Raw genomic sequence first — 23,417 nt, 5'->3', positions numbered from 1 at the left:
TTTTCGTATCACACAGTGATTGTTGCAGAACTTTGTTAATATGCTAAAAACCGCCAAATAGTACAATTTAAATGAGTAAATTTTACAGTATTTCAATAAAGCTATTATTTAAAAAAATACACAGCATTAACATAACATAAAAGAAAAGGAAAAAAAATACATAGCATTCTCTCTGAATCTTGTGTTTCTGCTCTCAGCTCTGTCAAGTAAATAAATAAAATCTTAAAAAAAAAAGATTTTATTTATTTATTTGATAGATACAGAGAGAGAGTGTACAAGCAGGGAGAGCAGCTGAGGAAGAGGGAGAAACAGGCTCTCCACTGAGCAGGGAGCCTGATGCGGGACTCGATCCCAGGACCCTGGGATCCTGACCTGAGATGAAGGCAGACGCTGAACTAACTGAGCCACGCAGGCACCCAAGAAAAACTTTTAAATGTAAATATCAAGAAATAATTATTCTTGAAAAAAAAATAAAGGTAAGACTGCTTACACATGCCAAATTATTTTAAATATTTAAAGTATTAATTTTGTAGAAATATTCTGTTTTCAGGTGCCTGGGTGGCTCAGTAGGGTGAGCATTTGACTCTTGATCTCAGCTCAGATCATAATCTCAGGGTACTGGGATCGAACTCTACGTCAGGCTCCACGCTCAGTAGGGAGTCTGCTGGAGATTCTCTCTCTCTCCCCCTCTTCCTCTGCCGCTCCCCCCCAACTCTCTCTCTCAAATGAATAAATTAAAAAAAATATATTGTCTTATTAAATAATTTGAAACCTGCTAGCTTAGTTTAAAATTCACTTTAGGAAGAAAAGCACGAAAGCAAATCTCTATTTTCAACTTGTTAAAATAGCAAAACCATGATAAAAGTTTTAAATCCTGATGAACCACTGAACTAAACATCTCAAGCTCTGCTAAAACTTATTGTTTAATTCTAATTAGGTCACGACATCACTGCCAACACAAGTCAAAGTGGTATTTTTTTAAGAAGTAAATTATACAAGTTAATATTTTGAACAAGTCTAAAAAAATCTTCACGATTCCCCTACCATCTTACAGAATAAAGTCTAAATACCTTTGTGGTATCATAAGGAACTTCAAAATGTGGGATCCAATTGCCCTCTTCACCTCTATTTCTCTCCTATTCCCACACCATTTTCTCTCTTTTACCTTATGATGCAATCACACTGATCTAATTCTGCACCCAACATACCATCTTTTCTTGCATTTATGCTCCGCAGATATTGGTTCACTAGCCTAGATTCTGTTCTTCCACATGGCAAATTCCTACTCATCCTTCAAATTTCAAATCCTCCATAAAACCTTTCTGATATACCCATAGAAAATCATTTCCTTTCCTACGTCAGGACATTTTCTCACCCCTTAATTAATGCACTTATCAAGATATATTGTAATCATACATGCTTCCCTATCATATTATGAGTATATGGAGGAGGCTATGCTACTGTATTAATCTCTGGAAGCATGACACCAAGCAAAATACTGCTTTCTGTGTATAAGCTGGCTTTAGTCAAATGAATAGTCAATGGACTTGACCTCATTATTAAACCTTAGATAGGTCGAGTTTGCAGGTACTTATAAAACACATAATCTATATTACCGATTAAATACTATACATTTGCCATGGCTGGAGAAAAAAAAAGGAGAGCATTTTCAAATGTTTAGTATTTCAGTTAATTAGATTTGAGGCTAGCCTAGACATCTAATTACTAGTTGAATACTATTTCTATTTGAAAGTACCTTTTGAATTCTAACTCTAGATGCTGGTACCAAATCTCCTTCCACTGTAGCCCTAATACTCTGCCCCTTCTCACTATACAGAAAGTTGGGAGTTTCCAGCTATAGCAATCATATATACATATGTATGGCATGTTTATAAGCTAAATATCAGGTAACAGGTACCATATTTTCTTTTTAATGTAGATGAACACTGAAAACCCTCAAATACTTTTCTTGTGGCATGAATATCCTTTTATATCCTTCAGAGACCCAGGACATGTGTTCAATTTATAGAATTTTAAAAATATATTACATAGCTATTGAATTCAGGTGAAAGACATTTACCTGTTAAAATAATAAAATATTACATTAATTAAAGGGAAAGATTTGAATCCTAAGGATTCTCTTTGGAGGGGTAGGGGAAAAGGGGAGATATTGGTCAAAGAGTACAATCTTCTAGTTGTAAGATGAGTAAGTCTGAGAAATCTAATATATAGCATAGTATTATCGTTAATAATACTGTATTATATACTTGAATTAAAAAAAAAAAAAAGAATTCTCTTTGGAAGTTAGACCTAAGCAGGCCAATATTGTCTTGTTATCTACAGGAGTCGACTTAACTTGTTCTGTGTCAAAATACAACACTACCTTTTAAAATACCCAAGGCAAACCATAAACATATCATTATCTCTGACGTAGTACCTGGAACTGATTAATTACTATTAGCTTGTGTGAAAGTCAAACAAAAACTGACTATGACCTTAAAACTCCTTATGAAAAATCAAAAGTTTTATTCCACTAGCACTTACAAAATACAGCCCCAAGCTGTCACATTCCCAGAGCCGTGTGAGAAAGCTACCCATTGTCCCCTCACCTCTTCCCAACCTGAAAATTCCCTAGAGGAAAGGTGCTTGAGAGTCTGTATAGCAGGTAACAGAACATGACCTGACAGTGTTTTCCAGGAACAGGGCTGATAAAGTCTCAAATCTGAATTAGTCTTTGTGTTCTTTCCCCCCTTTCACATCATTTCACTTCTCAATTTTTATTTCACTGCTTATTTCCTTTCACTTCCACTTTCAAGTATTTGTCTAAAACTGATGGTCCACTCAAGCACTAACAACTGAAGGAGTGAATACCCATGACTGAATAAACTTAAAGAGAAGGATTTAAGACACAATCATATGGGAACCTGATAGCTTGCTACTTGCTCAAGCTTCCTTTAAAGGTTTGTTCTCCAAAATTCTGAACTTTTAGTAGCTTCTAACAAAATGTAAGACTGTCCCTAGTACAAAATCTATACCATAATTATAAAGAGGAATATTAATGATTTCTGAACCTGCTCGTTAATATCTCATTATTTTTTCAAAAGTGTAGAACAATTCCATATAAACTAAACACACAAAAGTCCCATGAATACAGGGAAATGCTTACAAAGTAGAGCACTCTAAATCTCTACTTTATATAAATACTTGTATGTAGTCCCTACAACAATTTGAGCCACTTTCTTTTACCTCTTTACACATGAAAAAATTACTGTAACTGAGCAGGGTTTAAAAAAATAAAATAAAATTCATTTAAAAGCTACATTTTTTTCCCCATTCAGAACATGTCTTTAATTTGCAATCAACAAATATATGATTTTTTTTTAACAAACCACGAATTGAGAACAGAGGATTCTAGTAAAAATGTCCATGATATAGTCTTAACTATTTTGCTGCATAATAAAAAAAGGCAGGAGGAAGACAGTATGTGAGTAATACAATAGTGATTACTGCCACATGCCCTTTAGTTCCCTCCTACTCCAGTGCTTTGTGTTCTCACTAGGAGATAGAGACTCCTTTTTTCACACCTTTGTGCAGACAAGAGAGACGTCGGTTTCAATCTCCACTCTGCTACTTAGTAGTTGTGAGCCCAGAGACAAATGGTACTTAGCTTGTTCAGATCACAGTCAACTCTGTAAAATGGAGCCAATTATCTCTGGTTTACAGGATTGTTGAGAAGAAAAAATTGCAGTTAAGAACATAATGTCAATGTCAATGACTTAATCTTTTTCATTTGCCAGACACCGTTCTAAGCTCTTTACAAAGAATACCTTCAATCCTCAAAATAACCATATGTAATTGTTACTATTATTACTCCCATTTTACAGATGAGTAAACTGAGACTCAGTGAGTTTAAGAAACTTGTCACAAAGCTAGTAAGTGTCAAAGTCAGGATTTGAATCTAGAAAAACTGACATAAAAATCCATTAGCTCTTTAGTGCTGCAACTGGCACACAGTAAGTGCTCAAATAATACTACTACTACAAGGCCTGAGAACAACAATCCATTAGTAGCAATAACCACACACTACAATCAGATCTTAGTTTCTAAAATACCCTTCTTCACTAAAGGAAAAAGGACGCCTTGGAGAAATGGCTCGGTACATCGTTGCAGCAGTATAAGATGAGCTAGGAATATCTTACCGAGACCTCAACGTGCTTAAAGATTCATGGGAACATGTTCAAAAGACAGTTTGAAGAAGCTGTCACTGACCACGTCTAGGACAAGCTGCTATCAAAATAACTAATGACTGTAATGGATTATTACTGAGTGAATAAGAATCCATGAGTCAATATGAACCCAAGGAAGTCAACAAGGGAGAAGAAAAAGCTCTCCTTTACACTGAAACCTTGACCCATAAATATAGAAGGAATGTTGGAATTAGAAAATCATTAATAAATGCTAAAACTGAGTGACAGTTTAATTAAGAACAGGACATTTACACGGTATCAAAAAATCTCCCCACAAATTACTTATTAATTTCAATGGGAAAAAGTGGTAACTTTACAGTGGAGAAACTTGGCAGACACCATTTTAATCAAGTGCTCAAAGTTAACATCATCAATATGGGAACAAATCAACATCATGTACCTTGGACAGGATGCACTAAGAACACGATATTACTTCAGTGGTAAACCTGCCAAAAACACATGATTTGAATCTAATTACAAGGGCAGATCAGATAAACCCAAACTGAGGTACATTCTAAAAAACAACTTGCGTGTATTCTTTAAAAATGTCAAAGTCAAGAAAAAGAAAGAAAGGTTAAAGGATTGTCTTAGATGGAAGGAGTCTAAATAGAAATGGCAACAAAATTCAATGGATGACCTTGAATTGGATCCTGGGCCATGAGAACAGCTATAAAAGATCTTACTGAGACAAGTGTTGAGATCTAACTATGGACTGTGTAGCAGATATTATTACATCAGTGTTTAATATCCTGAATACTGTATTGCATTTGTGTTACGTAAGACATTGTTATTTTTTTTTTTTTTTAAGATTTTTATTTATTTATTAGACAGAGAGAGAGAACACAAGCAGGGGGAGTGGCAGGCAGAGGCAGAGGGAGAAGCAGGCTCCCTGCAGAGCAGGGGGAGCCTGATGTGGGACTCGATCCCAGGACCCTGGGATCATGACCTGAGCCGAAGGCAGTCACTTAACCAACTGAGCCACCCAGGCGCCCGACATTGTTCTTATAATGAGGAAATACATACTAAAGTACAGAGGGGTAAAAGTACATGATAACTTCAACCTACTTTCAAATGATGCAGGAAAAAAATGTATAATAATAAAGCAAGTGGGGCAAAAATGGTTTATATAAGTGTACATGCGAGTTTCTTTTACTCTTCTTACAAGTTTTCTGTAAGACTGAAATTATATAAAATTTAAAAATTACAAAAAAATCCAGAAAGATAGATGGGTATCTACATACTTAAAGAAAAAAAATTACTCCCCATCTATAACCCTCTATTTTTACCCCTCCTCTAATTGTGCACAAGGATTTGAATATTTCAAAAATGCGTAAGAAATAAACTTGTGTTTAAACATATTGTTTATAGAGCAAATCCTTCTACTCAGTAATAAAGATGACCAAAGGAGAATCATGGTCATATATAACTTGAAAGGTCAGCACTTATTGCTGTCTTAAACTATTAAAATTAATGAAGGAACTGAACTGCTTAGTGTTCTACCAGCAAAGCCAGAAAAAGATATTAAACAGGCTTCAACATATAATCATATACACAACTTCTTCACTAGCAAGATGTGAACTACTACTTCAAGCAGGATAGTAACTGCAAATTTTGGGCCTTTTAAATATATGACAAGGGCCAAAAAGGACCTAAAAGAAACATTGTCAATTTCTCTTTCACTATTATAAAATCCATATGGTTTATTTTGATTAAAGTGGCATGCAGAGCAGAAAATAAAACATTATTCCTAAAAGGGTGCTAAAGCAATCATAGGCCAAAAGCTTCAGTTAGGGCTCATTCTTTGATATGTGACATGAGAGGAAATGCATTTCTGAAAGAAGAAAGCACTCTACCATCATGAAAGATGTGTTGTTACTTACAAAATGGTAAAAGATGTCCAAAGGAGGAAAAATAAAACAAACAAGCAAAACACCTCATTTCAAGCGACCCAACCTTCTATAACCCAAACCAAGCAAGTTCATGGAGCTAAATCTGCAGACACTTTTTTTTTTTTTTTACAGGCTAACAGACTGTGGACATAAAAAGAAAACTTGAGTAGGAAAAGATCAAGAACTGGCGTAAAGCTAAAGCAGACCTGCTTCCTCATCCTCCTCCTCCTCTTCCTCATCATCGGAAGTTGATGACAAGGGAGTTGGTGCGGAGCTAGCTTGATTATTAACATAGTCACCATACTGCATGCCTGTAAAGTGGAAAGCACAAACACAAGAGTCAAACCAACAGGAAAGATGAGAAATAAAATTCTGACATTGCATTAAAAGTGAGAAAGAACTCTGACATTCTAAAGAACATCCCAGCATGCATTTTAATGTTAGCAAATTTATTATCAAAACTGGAACCGTTAGAAAATTTCTGCAAAGCAGTTTAGTAAAAGCAGCTTTTACATGAACTGGTTTAAGTGTGAAAAAGTAGCACGTATTACACTGATAATATTCAGGAAACTGCAATGATACTGTGAAAATTTTACTGAGCTCTATACATGTTTACCTTCTTTGACCTTGGGGCCCTTGTGGTATACTTCCTTTGGGACTGTGCATTCTTGCTCACCAGTGATCATTTCTACTGAAATGAATTTATACCGCATTCAACACACATCAAATACTTGATACCTTCCTTCTGCTAATGCCACTTTGATGGTAACTCAGTTCTCATAACGGAAAAAGAATGACAGTTAAAGAAAAGAACTGTATTCAGAATAGTTCTCTGCTCACAGACGCTCAAAAAAAAGAAAAAAAAGAGCTCATTAACTGTGGTCCTACAAGTGTGACAATTACCAAAACAGTGAATTTTCTGAGATGGCCAATCATCCCAGCCTATTGCATACACGTCAGTCTGAAGCAGGTGGATGAGACTGGTCCTCTGTGTAAGACACAACGAGAAGGAAGATTGTGTGGAAAAGGTACAGCTGTTAACTATGTAACACTTCTTCAAAAAAAAAAAGGTGATTGGGTATTTTTATTATTTAATAATTCTGATAAAATTAGGCTAAAAATTAACATTCACAAAATCTTACGAAGGAAAATAATCCCAATTAAAAATAAGAATATAAAAATGAATAAATATCCCTATAAAGAAAATCTTATAATTCAACTTGAAAAAAAAGATAAAAGAAAAAACACAGAAACACAGTGTGGATTTTTAAGGACATTTCACAATATCGGAAGCACAATAAAACCCTGCCTCACCAAAATCACATGGTAGTCCTCTGATGCTTTCTTTCTTTTTTTCTTTCAGGTGACCTTTTAAAATTAGCATGTTATGTTAATAAACATAACTCATGTCTATCATAGGAAAAACACTATTAAAGAGAAAAATCTGAGCTCAGAAGAGAGCAAAGGTTAAACTGTCAATGAGTGAAGCTTTGATCTTCTCACTAGGACCAAGTAAGTCACAGAAAAATCTGCTGGCTTTGCTGAGACATCTTTTACATATAAAATAAAATAGGGGCGCCTGGGTGGCTCAGTTGGTTAAGCGTCTGACTTCAGCTCAGCTCATGATCTGGGGGTCCTAGGATCAAGCCCCCTGGTGGCTCTGTGCTCAGCGGGGGGCCTGCTTCTCCCCCTCCCTCTGACCTCCCCACCCCCCCTTGCTCATGCTTCCTCTCTCTCTCTCTCATAAATAAAATCTTTCAAAAATATATATAGGTAAAATAATAGTTATCACAAACTCATCTGAGAAAGTAAAAATCAATGTGAACTAAAATAAATTCAGGCAATACAAGAAATCAATTTGATACTCCGAAAGACCAAATTCAGAGTGGCATGTTCCTCTAACAAAAGCCTATTTAAAATGAAAATTTGACTAATAGACCTTGCGTTAAATATACTAAACAGTTTGCAATTAAACACAAGTTAACTGTAAAAAAATTTTATTTTTTTATTTGACAGAGAGAGAGCACAAGCAGGGGGAGTGGCAGACAGAGGGAGAAGCAGGCTCCCCGCTGAGCAAGGAGCCCATAGTGGGACTCGATCCCAAGACCCCAGGATCATGACCTGAGCCGAAGGCAGATGCTTAACGACTGAGCCATCCAGGCAACCCGGTAAAAAGATTTTAGAAGAAAACAAATTCTTCAATTTAAGAACCTCTTTAAAATTAAGTACTTTCTCAAAATGCAATTAGCATTGCACTTTAAAAAGTACAAGTGTTTGTACACAATAAGAAGAAATGAGAAAGAAGAAACTCCATTTACTGTGCTAAGAAGGGCCACTAAGCAGGAAAAAAATCAGAAGAGAATCCATTCTTTTCATGACTGAATCAACATTCAGGCTGATGACTCTGTAACTAATCAAAGGAGGCAAAGAACAGCACAAACCTATATGTATGATAAAACATTTTCCTCTCTTTCTCCACATTTAGTGAATTAAAAACAGATTCACTTATTATTGGAAAAATATCCAATGCTTAATTGGAAACAAATGAGATGGCTACACAATGATTAAAAAAAAAATCTAAAGAGCAACTACTTAATGCACTGGAACAAACCTATGAATAAAATAGAGTAATATTATTATATCATTTTATGTTATACTATGGATGTCAATGTACTATATTAACAGAATGTCACACAGCATACTCAAATTTTTACTTTCCTGAAAAAAGATGCAATCCTTTTTGAGAAGTGCTAAAGATAAAAGTGTCAAGATTTAAGCCCTTCCCCAACTGTGACTCTTACTATACTCAGAATTTAGCCTTCCTTTACTTGTCCAAATAAACTTTGTTTGAAGCTTGAGAATATTAATGGCACAAGAATATGACTGACATTTTTATTGGTGACTCCAGAATAACAATCAATCCTTATTTAAATGCCCTGCTTTAGGCTGGGTACACTACATACAAACTGCAACAAATGGGGAGTTACAGCCAAAAAGGAGTTGAAAGACAAGTCATCTACTCTAGGGTATGTAAACGGTTATGCAAACTTCCTGAGTGCCTTTATTTAGACCTTCTTTAGGAGCCAGAACCTATGTATGAGATACTCAGATTGCATATATGAGGTGGCAGAATACGCATCTTCTAGAGCTTGGCCTGAAAGCCACTGTAGAAATGTACATGGAGTACCTCCCACCCCACCCACTACCACCACCACCAAATGGGGTGGCAATGCTGAATCCTAACTTACTCTGTTTTAATCAGAGCTTTTCAGTGTGAATCTAGTAAATCAAGAAGCAAGACACACTTCATAGATAGAACCCAACATGATGAAGAGCTTTGTTATCAACTGGGCCCCAGTATTTTAAAAAGGACCTACGGTTTAAACTACCTCTCATATTAAAGTACCTTCAGGCAAAACTCAAAAGGAGACCATATTCTTGGAGCTGCTTAATAAAAGGCATCTTCACTGTTCCCTGGATACAGCTATACTGGGAATAAATAAAACTAGTCTGAAGAGAACAAATCCCTTGTGGAAGTTCGCTTTTTTTAAATTTAAGAGTTCAAACTTCTGAGTGTTATCTTTTCTAAGCTGGTCTTCAAACTAGGTACACATACTGTAAGACTTTCCATTGTCTTTGCAAAATAATGGTTTTAAGGGAATCAATTTTCCATAGTACTCTCTTTCTAAAACTTACCCACCTAAGAAAATGCCTATGTTAACAACAGCCATTCTCTCACTTTACAAAGACAACACCCTTAACTTATCCTAAATCTTACCATAATACATAGTCCTGAGATATAAAAATATCTCTGGCACTAAAGGGAAAACTTCCTTCTTCCTTAAATGATTAATCAAGGCACCCTATATCTATAGACTTTCTTTTACTTGCCATTCATGTTTCAGTTAAGACCAAATATGTTAGAAATAGCGTTGGTGCTCACTGGAATATTCTTTTTTTTTAAGATTTTTAAAAATTTATTTGACAGAGAGACACAGCGAGAGAGGGAACACAAGCAGAGGGAGTGGGATAGGGAGAAGCTGGCTCTCCGCTGAGCAGGGAGCCCGATGTGGGGCTTGATCCCAGGACCCCGGGATCATGACCTGAGCCGAAGGCAGACACTTAATGACTGAGCCACCCAGGCGCCCCTCACTATAATATTATTAATTCAGAAATACTGAAAAGTAGACTGGTGGGAGTCATGATGAATTTATTTAATAATTCTGTATACACACAGCTCAAAACTTACTGTCAGAGAACCCACTGCTTTTCAAAGAGTCCCATAAGAACAAAGCAGAAACAGTAAGAAAGACTGATTAGACAAGCAGCAGGACGCTGCGAATAAAGATGGGGACTCTGGGTTCAACTCTAGGTTCTATCACTTACCAGCTATGTTTCCCTGGGCAACTTACTGACCTCTCTAGTTTTCATTTACATCATCTGTAAAAAGGGGTAGTAACTACCTCAAATGGTTGTTGTGAGGATTAAATGAATTAATATATTTCAAAGCTTAAAATGTTGCCTGCAGGCGCCTGGGTGGCTCAGTTGGTTAAGCGTCTGCCTTCGGCTCAGGTCATGATCCTGGAGTCCTGGGATCGATCCCAGCATCGGACTCCCTGCTCGGCGGGGAGTCTGCTTCTCCCTCTGACCCTCCCCACTCTCATGCTCTCTCTCTCTCTCTAGTAAATAAATAAAATCTTAAAAAAAAAAGAAAGTTGCCTGAAATATACTAAATACTATATAATTAGCTATTATTATTATTGAACTTTAAAAACGTGTTTTTGTGTATATTTAATTAAAAACACTTATTTTCAGCTATTCATAATTCTTAACCCTATAGGGGATAGGGCAAGTCATTAAAAAAAGAACCTTCCACCAATCTGAGTAGTATTCTTAGCAATGTAAATTCTTTTAAAAACAAGCAGAATGTTTTCTAGGATGACCAATTTTTTTCAAGATACACTGGATAAAACTCATAGATAAAAATTCTACATAATTTCTTTCAGAGTCAATATGAGATGTTCAATAAAGCATTGTACAACCTATTTTACCATAAAATACTTATAATGTTTATAATCATTTATTTATTTATTTATTTTATACAATATTTAATTTTTTCTGCCTCCTTTTAACAACACAAAAATATTCACTAACAGGGGAACCTATTATCACTTAGTGGTATATGTTTTTCTTTTTCAATTAATTACATGGGAACATTTTAATCATGATGTCTGATGAAATCAACAGTTATTTCTGATTTTTATACTTGATTCCTATTTAAATATTTAAAAAAAGTCAAATACCAGAGTTTGATACACACAATGCATATATTTATTTACCACCGGAATACAATGCTTTTCAAGATAATCCTCACTTCATAAATAGCGTAATATTAGGTACATGTTGCACTGCTTTATTTCAAATTTGGTAATGAAAACCAGCATACTGACTCATTGTCTAGTTTTTATAACCTACTATATAATAAAGGATAAATTAATCACATTAGATCTTTGACATTTAAATTTGACTGCTTTTAGTAATTTGGCTTAGAAAATATATGCTATAATTTATTTCTCAATGGAGCTTATGATACTCTTTTGAAACTCCAGGAACACATTTCCTTAGATTAAAAAAATGAAATTAGATTTTCTGACAAAGAATAAAATTTTTCTCACTGGTTTGAAAATGAAGACTGCCTTTGCCAATTAGGTTACATGAGATACCACACATAAAACAAATGACCTCCATCACAGCTTGGAATCTTTGATAAAAATACATTTAAAGGATATGATACTGTACTGGCAATGGTACAATGAAATTCACAGTATTTTGAATAATTGGTGATTCAGTTAAGCAAGTATTAGGTTTGGAGGCAGAAGATCTATACTGATCTTGGCAACCCACCTAGGGAGGTTGTGTTTTTGGGTAAGACACCTAACCCCTCTAAACTTCAATTTCTTCTTCTATAAAAGGAAGATGAAATATGATATGCTTGCTTCACCTGATGATCAAGTGATAAAATAAAAGTTAAAGGTACTTTAAAATTGTAAACTGCTACATGAAAGTAATAATGCTACTATCTGGAAAATAAAATCGAACAAACAATAAAAATTTCTGATATGTAACTCAGGTTAAACACATTAAAAAACTCCAAAGAACAATACTGCTTTAATAAAAACCTTTTAATACCATTCCTATCTACTTTACTTGAACAAAGTTTCTTAACAATTGTATGTGTAAAAATAAAAACTATGAATGAAATTTACCTAAAGTTTATCTTATTCTAGTAATGAGTCATGTACAACTCAGGTACACAAAGCTATGGTGGGGATGGGGGAGAGCCATTCATCTCACTGAAAGATATATTTCCAGTCAAAATGTACTTTCCATAAAAAATATGCAAATTCACAATTTTTACATGTTGTTTTGACCAACTATATGCTAACAATAATTGTACTGACAGTTTAATCCAGAAGAAAAAATGCTAACGCTTAGACACTAATGGTCATAGACAATAAAGCAAAACGTAAAATTTCACTTTATATATTACTATGGCAGAGAAGTATGATCGAATGATAAAAGAGTTTCTAGCTTAAGAATATATTATATTGGGGCGCCTGGGTGGCTCAGTCGTTAAGCGTCTGCCTTCGGCTCAGGTCATGATCCCAGGGTCCTGGGATCGAGCCCCACATCGGGCTCCCTGCTCGGCGGGAAGCCTGCTTCTCCCTCTCCCACTCCCCCTGCTTGTGTTCCCTCTCTCGCTGTGTCTCTCCCTGTCAAATAAATAAATAAAATCTTTAAAAAAAAAGAAAAGAATATATTATATTACTATATTCAGGGGAAACAGTATGACATTAAGGAGAAAAATGTTAAAGAAAGGCTCATTTGGGCCTTTTTTAAAAGGATGATGGTAGGTTCATTCTAGTGGATACAAAGAATAATATAACGTCTTTATTTTAAAGTCAACGTATGCATGATGTTGAAAAATTACATACCTTCAACTATTTAGACTTCTGGTGAAAAATTTTAGATGTCAATCTAAAAAACGTTCAAGTAGTTTACAGAGTTTACCCAAAAACTTTTTAGGAGATATGTAAGCAAAACTTTGCAGCCTCCTGTCTTAAGACGAGTATAAGAATGCTAGGATCCTTCTGAGAATAACTATGAAAGGGTGTCTTTGAAGCTGGGAGAAAAATATTAATCTCTTTTCAGCATTAGTATTTTAGCAGTCATATCAGAACCACAGCAGAGCTTATGCAGCTCACACACCACCCAACTACTACAGGTGCCACTCACACAAACCACAGTTCACACAACATACATGGTAGCCCTACCTCACACAATTAGGTTGTACATCCAGATCTATCCAAAGGTAAAAAGGCCACTAAGATAAACCAATCTCTTACTTAAGAAAAAGGAACAATAAAAGCTACAATTCAAATGTTTCTAGTATTCTCTTTTCTGTTACTTATTCAAGGAGCTTCTCTTAGGTACATCAAAAGTTTGTTAACAGCCAACTAAACAATTCAGCCTCATTTTATAGAAAGATAAAAAGGTTTGAGTTAAAAATCTTTCACTCTGATACTTGGGCAGAGTAATTTACAATCTTGGGGAAATTACCTAATCTTTGTGCTTCTCACTTTTCTCATCTGTAAAACAGGGCTAACATTATAGGATTGCAATGGGGGTTAAATGAGATAATAAATATAAAGTATCTGGCACGTTGTAAATGCCCAATAAATGGTAGCTCCTCTTTTCAAATCTATCTTTTTAAATCTATCTTATTAGTAAGAAAAAAAAAAGGAAACATGGTTATTTTGTGGGAATGTGATTTGCAAAATGACAAAGTAAAACGGTAAGATGGTACTTAAAGTAAAATGGTAAAAAAAAGAAAATACAATAGGAAAAAGATATTAGGAGGGGCAATGTGAAGGGTCAAACGAGCATAATATTTAAGAAATGGAAGGCAGTCATTAATGTAGAGGAAAGATATTCATTTAGTTATGGGTTCAACCTACCCTTAAGTTTTTTCTACTCATGATAAGCAAAATTTTCCTACCAGTCCTTCATTTTAAAAGCAAATGCTTATAAAAAACTAGATTTTATTCCTAATATACCCACTGGCTTGTTGGGAATCCATGGACACTCCATGGTGCTGCAGTTGGTTTTCCTATAAAGCCAAATAAGAAAATTTATAATGTATAATCTGATCAAATGATAGAAAGTACTCTTGACCACATACTCAACAGATAATAAGTAGTGAGATCAACCTAAAATGCTTTTTCTGAGTTTCAGAACATAAGAGAGAGAGAAAGAGAATTCTTCATATTCAAGGTGAGAAGCTGTCGTTACATAGTTAAGTATAGTCCCTAAGATATTACTAATGGTTGCTCTGGAAATACAAACTTCCTAATAACATCTCAGTTACCTCTCATGAAATGAAAAATACAGTACAGTATTTCAACTGGAAACACCAACAGATTTGGAATTTTAGCCAGGAAAAAAAAAACCCGAAAATACTGCCAAAATAAAAGGCAAAGTAGGGAAAGAGGGTCAAAACAACACATTTTAGTTACCTGTCACTTATTTAACACATGAAAAATATTAAACAAGCAAATGAATAAACTGTATTGTTTGTGCATGCTGCAAAGGTATGGCTTACAGTTTCATTTTCACCCTTCTCATTCCCAAAACTGGGTCAAAAGTTACTTTCATTAACAATAACAAGTAGAGAAATCATCAAATAGGATATGGAGATTCATTAAATAAGAAAATCTTGGATGCTTTATCCTAAAACTATAATAACCTTTAAAAAATAGGAAACAAATGTTCCATGGGAGAGGGATGGATTGGCCAATCATAATACACTGAAACAATAAAGTATTAGCCATGAAAATGACTATAACGACTATGTGGATATATGAAGAACTGTGTATAATTTAATAAATTTAACCACAATATACAAAATGGTATGTAAGCTATGACTGCAATTATGTAAAAAATAATCATAAACAGACTGGAAGTTAATATATAAAAAGTAAATAGTGTTTGAATTGAGATTATAAATTACATTTCTTATTTTCTAAAAATTACGATTATACAGTTTGACTTTTTAAAAATCAGCTATTTGAGGGGCACGTGGGTGGCTCAGTCAGAAGAACATGTGACTCTTGATCTGACGGGCATGAGTTCGAGCCCCACATCGGGTATAGAGATTATAAATAAATAAACTTTAAAATAAAAATTTTAAATACCTTTCTGTTGTAACAGCTCTGATGGCTGTGTAACTGAGGCTACCGGCTCAACTGGGCGATTTGCAGCTGGAGGTGTTCGTGTTGATGAGGCTCCTGATAAAACAGTGGATACGACTGGGCTGGACTTGAGAGGCTGAACATTTTGCATAACAGGACGAGATAAAGAATCTGCAACTGAAGACAAAAAACTATTTCATCCACAGCAATCAACTTGAAAATATTAAAATACCAACAAAATATGGTTTATCTGAAGTTCTTGTAGAAACATCAGTAGTATCACATTTATCTAGTATTATATAGAGAAAATAAGAAGGTCCAAAGAAATGATTTCCAGATAAACTGAAAACTTACTCACCAAATGTTTTAATAATCTTTAACAGCAACTTTCCTAAAACATGTCATAAGCCTCCTTACCTTTTTAAACAAAATGAACCCCAATTTTTCTCTACTAATGATCGCTACTATTAATTCATTATTGTACTACATAATGGTACCTAAGATGAACAGAGGTTCTCTGCTTCTGCAGTAATGTAGTCCATGAATTCCACAAATGTTTCTAGTATCAGCTCAGATCCCCTTTTGTATTATAAACTGTCACATCTTATTTACTGCTACTAATCAGAGGCTGTATTTCAAATGGAACTAAGTAAGGACTCAATGGTAAGACTAGGTTGGACGCCTGAAATAAATAAAGCACAGGTGATTCACAGTGGGCCTTTGTGATAGCTCAAACTGCCCAATCTAGACTATAATCTTCAGCCAACCAAGAGCTCATTGAAAAACCCATGGCAACAGCCTAAGCGTCCACTGATGGATGAATGAATAAAAAACACACACAGGAATATTATTCAACCATAAAAAAGGAAATCCTGTCACTTGCAACAAAATGGATGGACCTGTGCTAAGTAAAATAAGTCAGAGAAAGACAAATAGTACACGATCTCACTTATATGTAGAAAAAGTTTAACTGATAGAGTGGAATGTGGAATGGTAATTTCCAGGGCCTGGCATTGGGGGAGGGGGGGCGGGAGATGAAAATAGGGAGATGTTGGTCAAAGGGTATAAACTATAATTTTTTCTTATTGAAGTATACCCACTGGCATATAATATTAGTTTCAGTTGTACAGCATAGTGATTTGACAATTACATGATGCTCACCACAATAAACATACATCTGTCAACATAAATTTTCAGGTTTTTTTTAACAGATTTTATTTATTTATTTATTTGAGAGAGAGAGAGAGAAAGAGTGAGAGAGAGTGCACAAGAAGGGGAAGGGTCAGGGGAAGAAGCAGACTCCCCGCTGAGGAGGGAGCTGGAGACATGGGGTTCGATCCTGGAAATCCTAGACCTCCAGGATCAAGACCTGAGCCGAAGGCAGTCGCTTAACCGACTGAGCCACGGAGGCATCCCTATAAGTTTTCAGTTTTAAGATGAGTAAATTCTGGAGATACAATGTACAGCATGGTGACTATTGTTAACAATACTGTTTTATAAACTTGAAAGCTGCTAAGACAGTAAATCTTAAATGTCCTCACCACACACACAGAAAAGGTAATTATGTGAAATGATGGATATATTAACTAACCCTACTGTGGTAATCATTTTCTAATACATATGTGTGTCATATATCAATCATCACATTGTATCTCTTCAACTTACACAACATAGTATGTCAATTATATCTCAAAGGGGAAAAAAAAAAAAAAACCTATGGTGGGGCGCCTGGGTGGCTCAGTCGTTAAGCGTCTGCCTTCAGCTCGGGCCATGATCCCGGGGTCCTGGGATCGAGCCCCGCACTGGGTTCTCTGCTCAGGGGGAAGCCTGCTTCTCCCTCTCCCACTCCCCCTACTGTGTTCCCTCTCTCGCTGTGTCTCTGTCAAATAAATTAAAAAAAATCTTTAAAACAAAAAACCTATGGCAAAAAACTAGTGAGCAGTGAAAATATACTGAACATATGCATGTATGAATGTGCATACATGTATGTATGTTTAAACATGCATGATGTGTGTGCATATATAGAGAGACAAACTTAGAAGTGCTAAGACTAAATAAAACAAATGTAGGAATGTGGTGACAGAACAAAACATGTTATATGTTGGGGAGCCTGGCTGGCTCAATCGGAAGAGCGTGCTACTCTTGATCTCAGGGTTGTGAGTTCAAGCCCCACACTGGGTTACTTAAAATAAATAAATAAAAATTAAGAAAAAAAACATGTTATATGTCCCACAGTGTACAAATGATATAAATATAGGGAATGGGAAAGAAGGTGGAAGGAGTCTAAATGTGCTATTCATCGTTTAGGGAGGACAAACATCATTGTGGGAAACTGAAAACATGGTCACAGTAGTTTGCAATTCTTCTCATTAAGAAGTGGAGTCTATTTTCCCTCCCCCTGAATTAGGGCTAACCTTGTGATTGGCTTTAATCAACAGAATGTGGCAGAGGTAATGGTACGCACGTCCCAGAACTCAAATCTCAGGACATCTTGTAGCTATGCCCTTCTGCTCTTGAAATGCTGTCCTGAGACTACCATGTAAGGAAGTTAGTTAAGTGTCAAAAAACCTAGGTACCCCAGTAAACTATCCGCACCAACTGCTGGACACCTAAGTGAAGTCCTAGGATCTTCCAACCCAGCCAAGTCTCCAGCTAAATGAAGACACATGGGTGAGTCCAAGAAAAACCATCAGAGGAACTGTCCAACCAACCCACAGAACTCTGAAAAATAATGTCATTTTTGTTTTAAACCAGAATTAGATAACTGATAGAATCATTAAAATGTAACAGAGTGATAAGTATATTTAACAGTACAAAGTGAAACTAAGAAAGGTAAAATCATCTAACACTGGGTGATGGAGAAAAGGGAAGGGTGGTAGAAGACAGAGTAAAGATGGGTGAGGTAAAGACCAAACCTCCCATTAAAGATAACTTTAAAAACTATTTTTTTAAAGATTTTATTTATTTGAGAGCTAGCACAAGTGGGGGGAGGGGCAGAGAGAGAAGCAGACTCCACTGAGCAGGGAGCTGGATGCGGGACTGCATCCTGGGACTCCAGGATCATGACCTGAGCCGAAGGCAGTCACTTAACCGACTGAGCCACCCAGGCTCCCTAAAAACTATTTTTAAAAATACTTTCCTAAAATCATCAAAGACCTAACACGCTATTAATGAATTCCTGGGCCAAAATCTGTACAAAATTGACTCAGAGAAATAGCCAACACTCAAAGCTGCTTTCACTTTCTGCTGCAAAGCTGATCTGCTGTTTTCTGTGGCCCTGCAGGGCATGGGAAACAGAAGACACATGCCAGGGCATACTGGATGGGGTACCTGATACAGTACCCCATACTTCCACTTTGAAGAGAGTGCTCTGAAGGGTTATAACCTCAGGATAAGGACAAACCAGGAAACCAGACCTTTCAAACACCAGTGGCTTTGGTTCGGAACACTGAGAGTCCAGGAAGTCTAGAGTTCTGGACTTGAATTAGTGCAATAAGCAGGTAGTACCTAGAGGCTCTTGGGAGAAGAAAACAAAAAGCCTCTATCAAGAACAACTCCATCGTCCTAGGCCTCAAACTATTCCCACAATTAATTTTTCAAAAGCAATTCCAAGCACGAAGTCAAAGATAAGTAGTTAAACAGGGCCCCTCTCTGTTCCAGAACACTACAGCCAGTCTCCAACATGCTTATAATCCTTCAAAATTCTGCCAGAGCTTCAGGGTGGAGACAAAACATTTTATCCTCAAAACTTCCTAACATGGTTAATGAGGCCTGGAATGATCCTAAGTCCCTAGCCTCATCCTGGCCGGAGTTCTCCTCTAGCTTCACTGGTTGTCTTCCAGCCGCTTGAACTTGTCATGCTCTCTCCCAGTAAAGAGGAATACACTGACTCCCCGCTTTGATGTCACAAACTTTTTTCTTTCATAAAATAATCGTTATAGCTGAGTTTATGTGATACCTATATGCATATGTACACATATACACCTATAAAACCTTAATAAAATACCCACAAACTCAGCATCCAGTTGTGAAAATAGAACATTTCCAAAACTGCTGACGCTGTCAGCATATTCCTCACATAAGTCCTCCCTCCTGAATTGTGTTTATTACTCCCTTGCTTTTGTTTTTAAATAGTTTACCACACAGACAAGTATTCCTAAACATTATTTCTGCTTGTTTTTTTTTTACTTGGTAATACCATACTACATGTATTCTTCCATGACTTCCTATGTTACATTTCTGGGATTCACTCATGTTAATGAGTGCAGCCCTATGTCCCATTTTCACTTCTGTTCAGCAGTCCATTGGAAGGATATAATTTATTTATCCATTCCACTATAATGACTTTTGGGTTTCCACTTTTTTGTTTTCACAAACGGTGCTGCCATAAATATTCTTGAACATGTCCCTGGTGCAGATACGCATGTTTCTCTAGGGCAGAGCTTCTCAAGGTGTGTGCCACAGCTCACGTGGGTGTAGGTGTGCAGGAAGGGACTCAGAATCCCTTAGCCTGGGGGCAGCCTGTGGGGAATAAAGTCTTTTGGCCTAGAGAGCAGACTAGTCCTTTTAGCTCAGTATCCCCAACAAATGTCACCATTTCCTTTAAGTGCTACACATCTAAAACAGGACGTGGTGCTCTAGAGCCTTCCTATTCAAAGTGTGGTCACTAGGCTAGCAACACCTCTTGCAGACACTTGATGAAAATGTAGAATCTCAGGCCAGGCCATACTAGACTTGGTGAGTAAGAACCAGCATTTTAGCAAGAGTCTGGGTGACTCATGCACCAAATTTTAGAAGTGGAATAGCTGCATTTTAGGGTATGGCTATCTTCAATTCCACTAATGCCAAAATTTCCTAAAATATTGAACCCATATATCTTCCTATCAACAACAGTGTCTAAGAGTTCTGTTATTCCACATCCTTGCCAATGGTATGGTCAGATTCTCAAATTTTTACCATTCTGCTGCTAGGTATAAAAAGATATCCCACTCTAGTTTTAATTTTCTTTTCCTGATTATTAATGAGGTTGAGTATGTTTTCATTTCATCTTGTTTTTTTTTTTCCCTTGGGTTGTTACAGCTCTCTTCCTTATTAATTTGTATGTGTTATTTGCCTATTCTGGATAAATACTCTAAGTATTTTTTTCTCCCAGTTTATGGCCTGTCTTTTTGTTTTCTTCATGTCTTTCAGTGAAGAAAAGTTCTTAATTCGAAATTAGTCAAGTTGAGCACGCTTACTCTTTATACCTATAATTTATTATATTGTGTTGTGAGTGTTCCCTACTCCAAGTTTCTAGAGGTAGTCTTCCATACTTTCTCTAAAAAGTTTCTACATTTTGCCTTTTACATTTAAATATTTATTTTGCCTGCAATTTACTTTATACATGAAGAATTCATTGTTCAGACTGCAGCTCAAATATCAGGGAAAACTGAGAATTTATTTTGCTTTTCCTCAGGCACATCAGTACCCCAAGACGACAGATACATTAACTTATCAGTAACTAGATATTGATGTCATGTATATTGTGGATTTATATACAGGATTATATAGATGTTTATTATTATTTTTATATAAGTAGTTTTTTAAAAATGCTTTTTGTTTTATAAAATTGCACATAGTAAAACACCATTAATTAGAGAGTATTATTTCTTTTTTTTTTTTTTTTAGATTTTTATTTATTTATTTGACAGAGAGAGAGACAGTGAGAGAGGGAGCATAAGCAGGGGGAATGGGAGAAGGAGAAGCAGGCTTCCTGCCGAGCAGGGAGCCCGATGCAGGGCTTGATCCCAGGACCCCGGGACAGTGACCTGAGCCGAAGGCAGACGCCCAACGACCGAGCCACCCAGGCGCCCCTAGACAGTACTATTTCATACTATGCTATTAATATGTGATTCTCTTTAAGCAAAAAAAGTAAAAATAATTTTAATGAAAATAATATTTTCTGGCAAAACTCTACTTCTTAGCCAAGATTTATCTTTTTTTTTTTTTTATAATTTTTTTTTTAAAGATTTTATTTATTTATTTGAGAGAGAGAATGAGAGAGAGAGAGCATGAGAGGGGGGGTGGGGAGGAGGGAGCCCGATGCGGGACTTGATCCCGGGACTCCAGGATCATGACCTGAGCTGAAGGCAGTCGCTTAACCAACTGAGCCACCCAGGCACCCTAGCCAAGATTTATCTTGCTAATTTTTAAAATTATATACTTTTCAAAACAAAGGGATAGTAAAAAAATTTAAGAAAATGATTTTAGCTTTTTATTTTTTAAAGATTTTATTTATTTGAGAGAGAGAATGAGAGAGAGAGCATGAGAGGGGGGAGGGTCAGAGGGAGAAGCAAACTCCCTGCTGAGCAGGGAGCCTGACTTGGGACTTGATCCCGGGACTCCAGGATCATGACCTGAGCTGAAGGGAGTCATTTAACCAACTGAGCCACCCAGGCGCCCTAAGAAAATGATTTTAAATGATGTTTCAATACTCATCTTGCTATCAAAGATGGTTATCAGGCGCCTGGGTGGCTCAGATGGTTAGGCATCTGCCTTCAGCTCAGGTCATGATCCCGGGGTCCTGGGATCAAGTCCCACATCAGGCTCCCTGCTCCTTGGGGAGCCTGTTTCTCCCTCTGCCTCTGCCTCTCTCTCTGTGCGTCTCTCATGAATAAATAAAATCTTTAAAAAAAAAAAAAAGATGGTTATCTTTATATCCCAAAGTCACACACTCAACTAACTTCATCTCAAACTAGAAAAAAACTTCTAAACCTTCAGAGATTTACCTACAGTAACAGTCCTAATGAAATGACACTCTACACACCAGCCAAAATTTCACCCGAAGTTAACAATTAAACACAGCACCCCAGACATACATACTTGGGATAGACCTTTTAATTAAAAAAAAAAAAAAAACCATCTGAAGTTCTAGTGCTGAATTATACTGACATGTTCTTATAAAGTAAAGAGGCGAGCTAACATTTGAAGTTCTCTTATTCCAATGTTTCTGAAAATGAACTCAATGACTGCTTAAAAATAACAGCATGTATGCAGCAACATGTTTTTGGTAATCACTGAACTCAGGTTCATGCTTTTGGATGTCAACACTTTATGAACTGTTTAAGAACTTTTGGTACACCTGAAAATGAAACTAGTACAATCAAGTAATAAAAAAGTGAAATCATTTTTGTTAATTACTCGATGGCTGAATTTCACCCAAAACTATGTTTAATAGCTAAGATCATTATTCTAATGTGACAATATTTAAGGGCATCCATTGCAATTAAAAGTTGTCTGTCTTTCTAGAAAATTTAAATCAATATTCCCATGTTACCAAACCTTGCACCTAGGCACCCAAGTCACCCTGGCAAAAATTCACGGGGTTCCAAAGGATGTTTTATTTTTTTTTTTAATGAATTCAGTTTATTATGTTCCAATATAGTACATTTATGCACTAAGATCAAGTGGGTTTTATTTAGTAAAATTAACGTAAATTAACCAAAAAATTACAAATTTCAATAGTTTCATGTTATTTAGTGTATTGTACAAAATAGTTCCTCGCTATTTAATGATTAACTTAAGGGTGTATGTATGTGTGTGCCTATGATACCTCTAATAGAGAACACTTGTATATGTGTAGAGAATTTTGGGACGGATACACAAAAAACTGCTAACCGTGATTATCTCTGAAAATTAGTGGCCAAAATTTCTAGTGGTAGGAAACTTTTACTTTCCATTTTATCTATTTCTTTGAACTCTACGTATATTTATTTTTTATTATAAAAAACTACCAAGGGATGTTTTAAATTTCTAAGAGAAAACAGTGGTTATCTGTCAAATACCCTATGAACTATTACTACTAAGTTGCATGGGGCACCATGGAAAATAATATTGATACACATCAACTCAACTGAGAAAATTTGGGAACTTCCGTAATATTTCATTTCAAAGTAGGTTTTAAACGTAACCTCTTTATTTCTTTTGAAATAGTGAAAAACAAGTGTCAAATTAACCTGAGGTATATCTGTCAATCTCCAAACTATAATTAA

The 23,417-nt window shown here is 36.0% G+C and overlaps 1 protein-coding gene across 4 annotated transcripts in view; it reads right to left on the bottom strand.

The window, feature by feature from the left end:
- Positions 1-23,417, bottom strand: part of SEC24B (SEC24 homolog B, COPII coat complex component) — an 87,701-nt gene that overhangs the window by 41,155 nt on the left and 23,129 nt on the right. For 2 of the 4 annotated variants that reach the window (XM_032400985.1, XM_032400986.1), the window contains exons 3-4: positions 15,391-15,564; positions 6,343-6,447 (exon numbers count right to left, since the gene is read on the bottom strand). In XM_032400985.1, coding sequence (XP_032256876.1) covers positions 6,343-6,447; positions 15,391-15,564 — 279 coding nt within the window. The remainder of the gene's footprint in view (positions 1-6,342; positions 6,448-15,390; positions 15,565-23,417) is intronic. The other 2 variants (XM_032400987.1, XM_032400988.1) reach the window with 1 other exon arrangement.

This window comes from Phoca vitulina, unplaced genomic scaffold, assembly GCF_004348235.1.
Source record: "Phoca vitulina isolate PV1807 unplaced genomic scaffold, GSC_HSeal_1.0 scaffold3, whole genome shotgun sequence".
NCBI classification, from domain to species: Eukaryota; Metazoa; Chordata; class Mammalia; order Carnivora; family Phocidae; genus Phoca; species Phoca vitulina.
The sequence above is the reverse complement of the archived record's forward strand: the minus strand, read 5'-3'. Positions and strand labels throughout refer to the sequence as shown.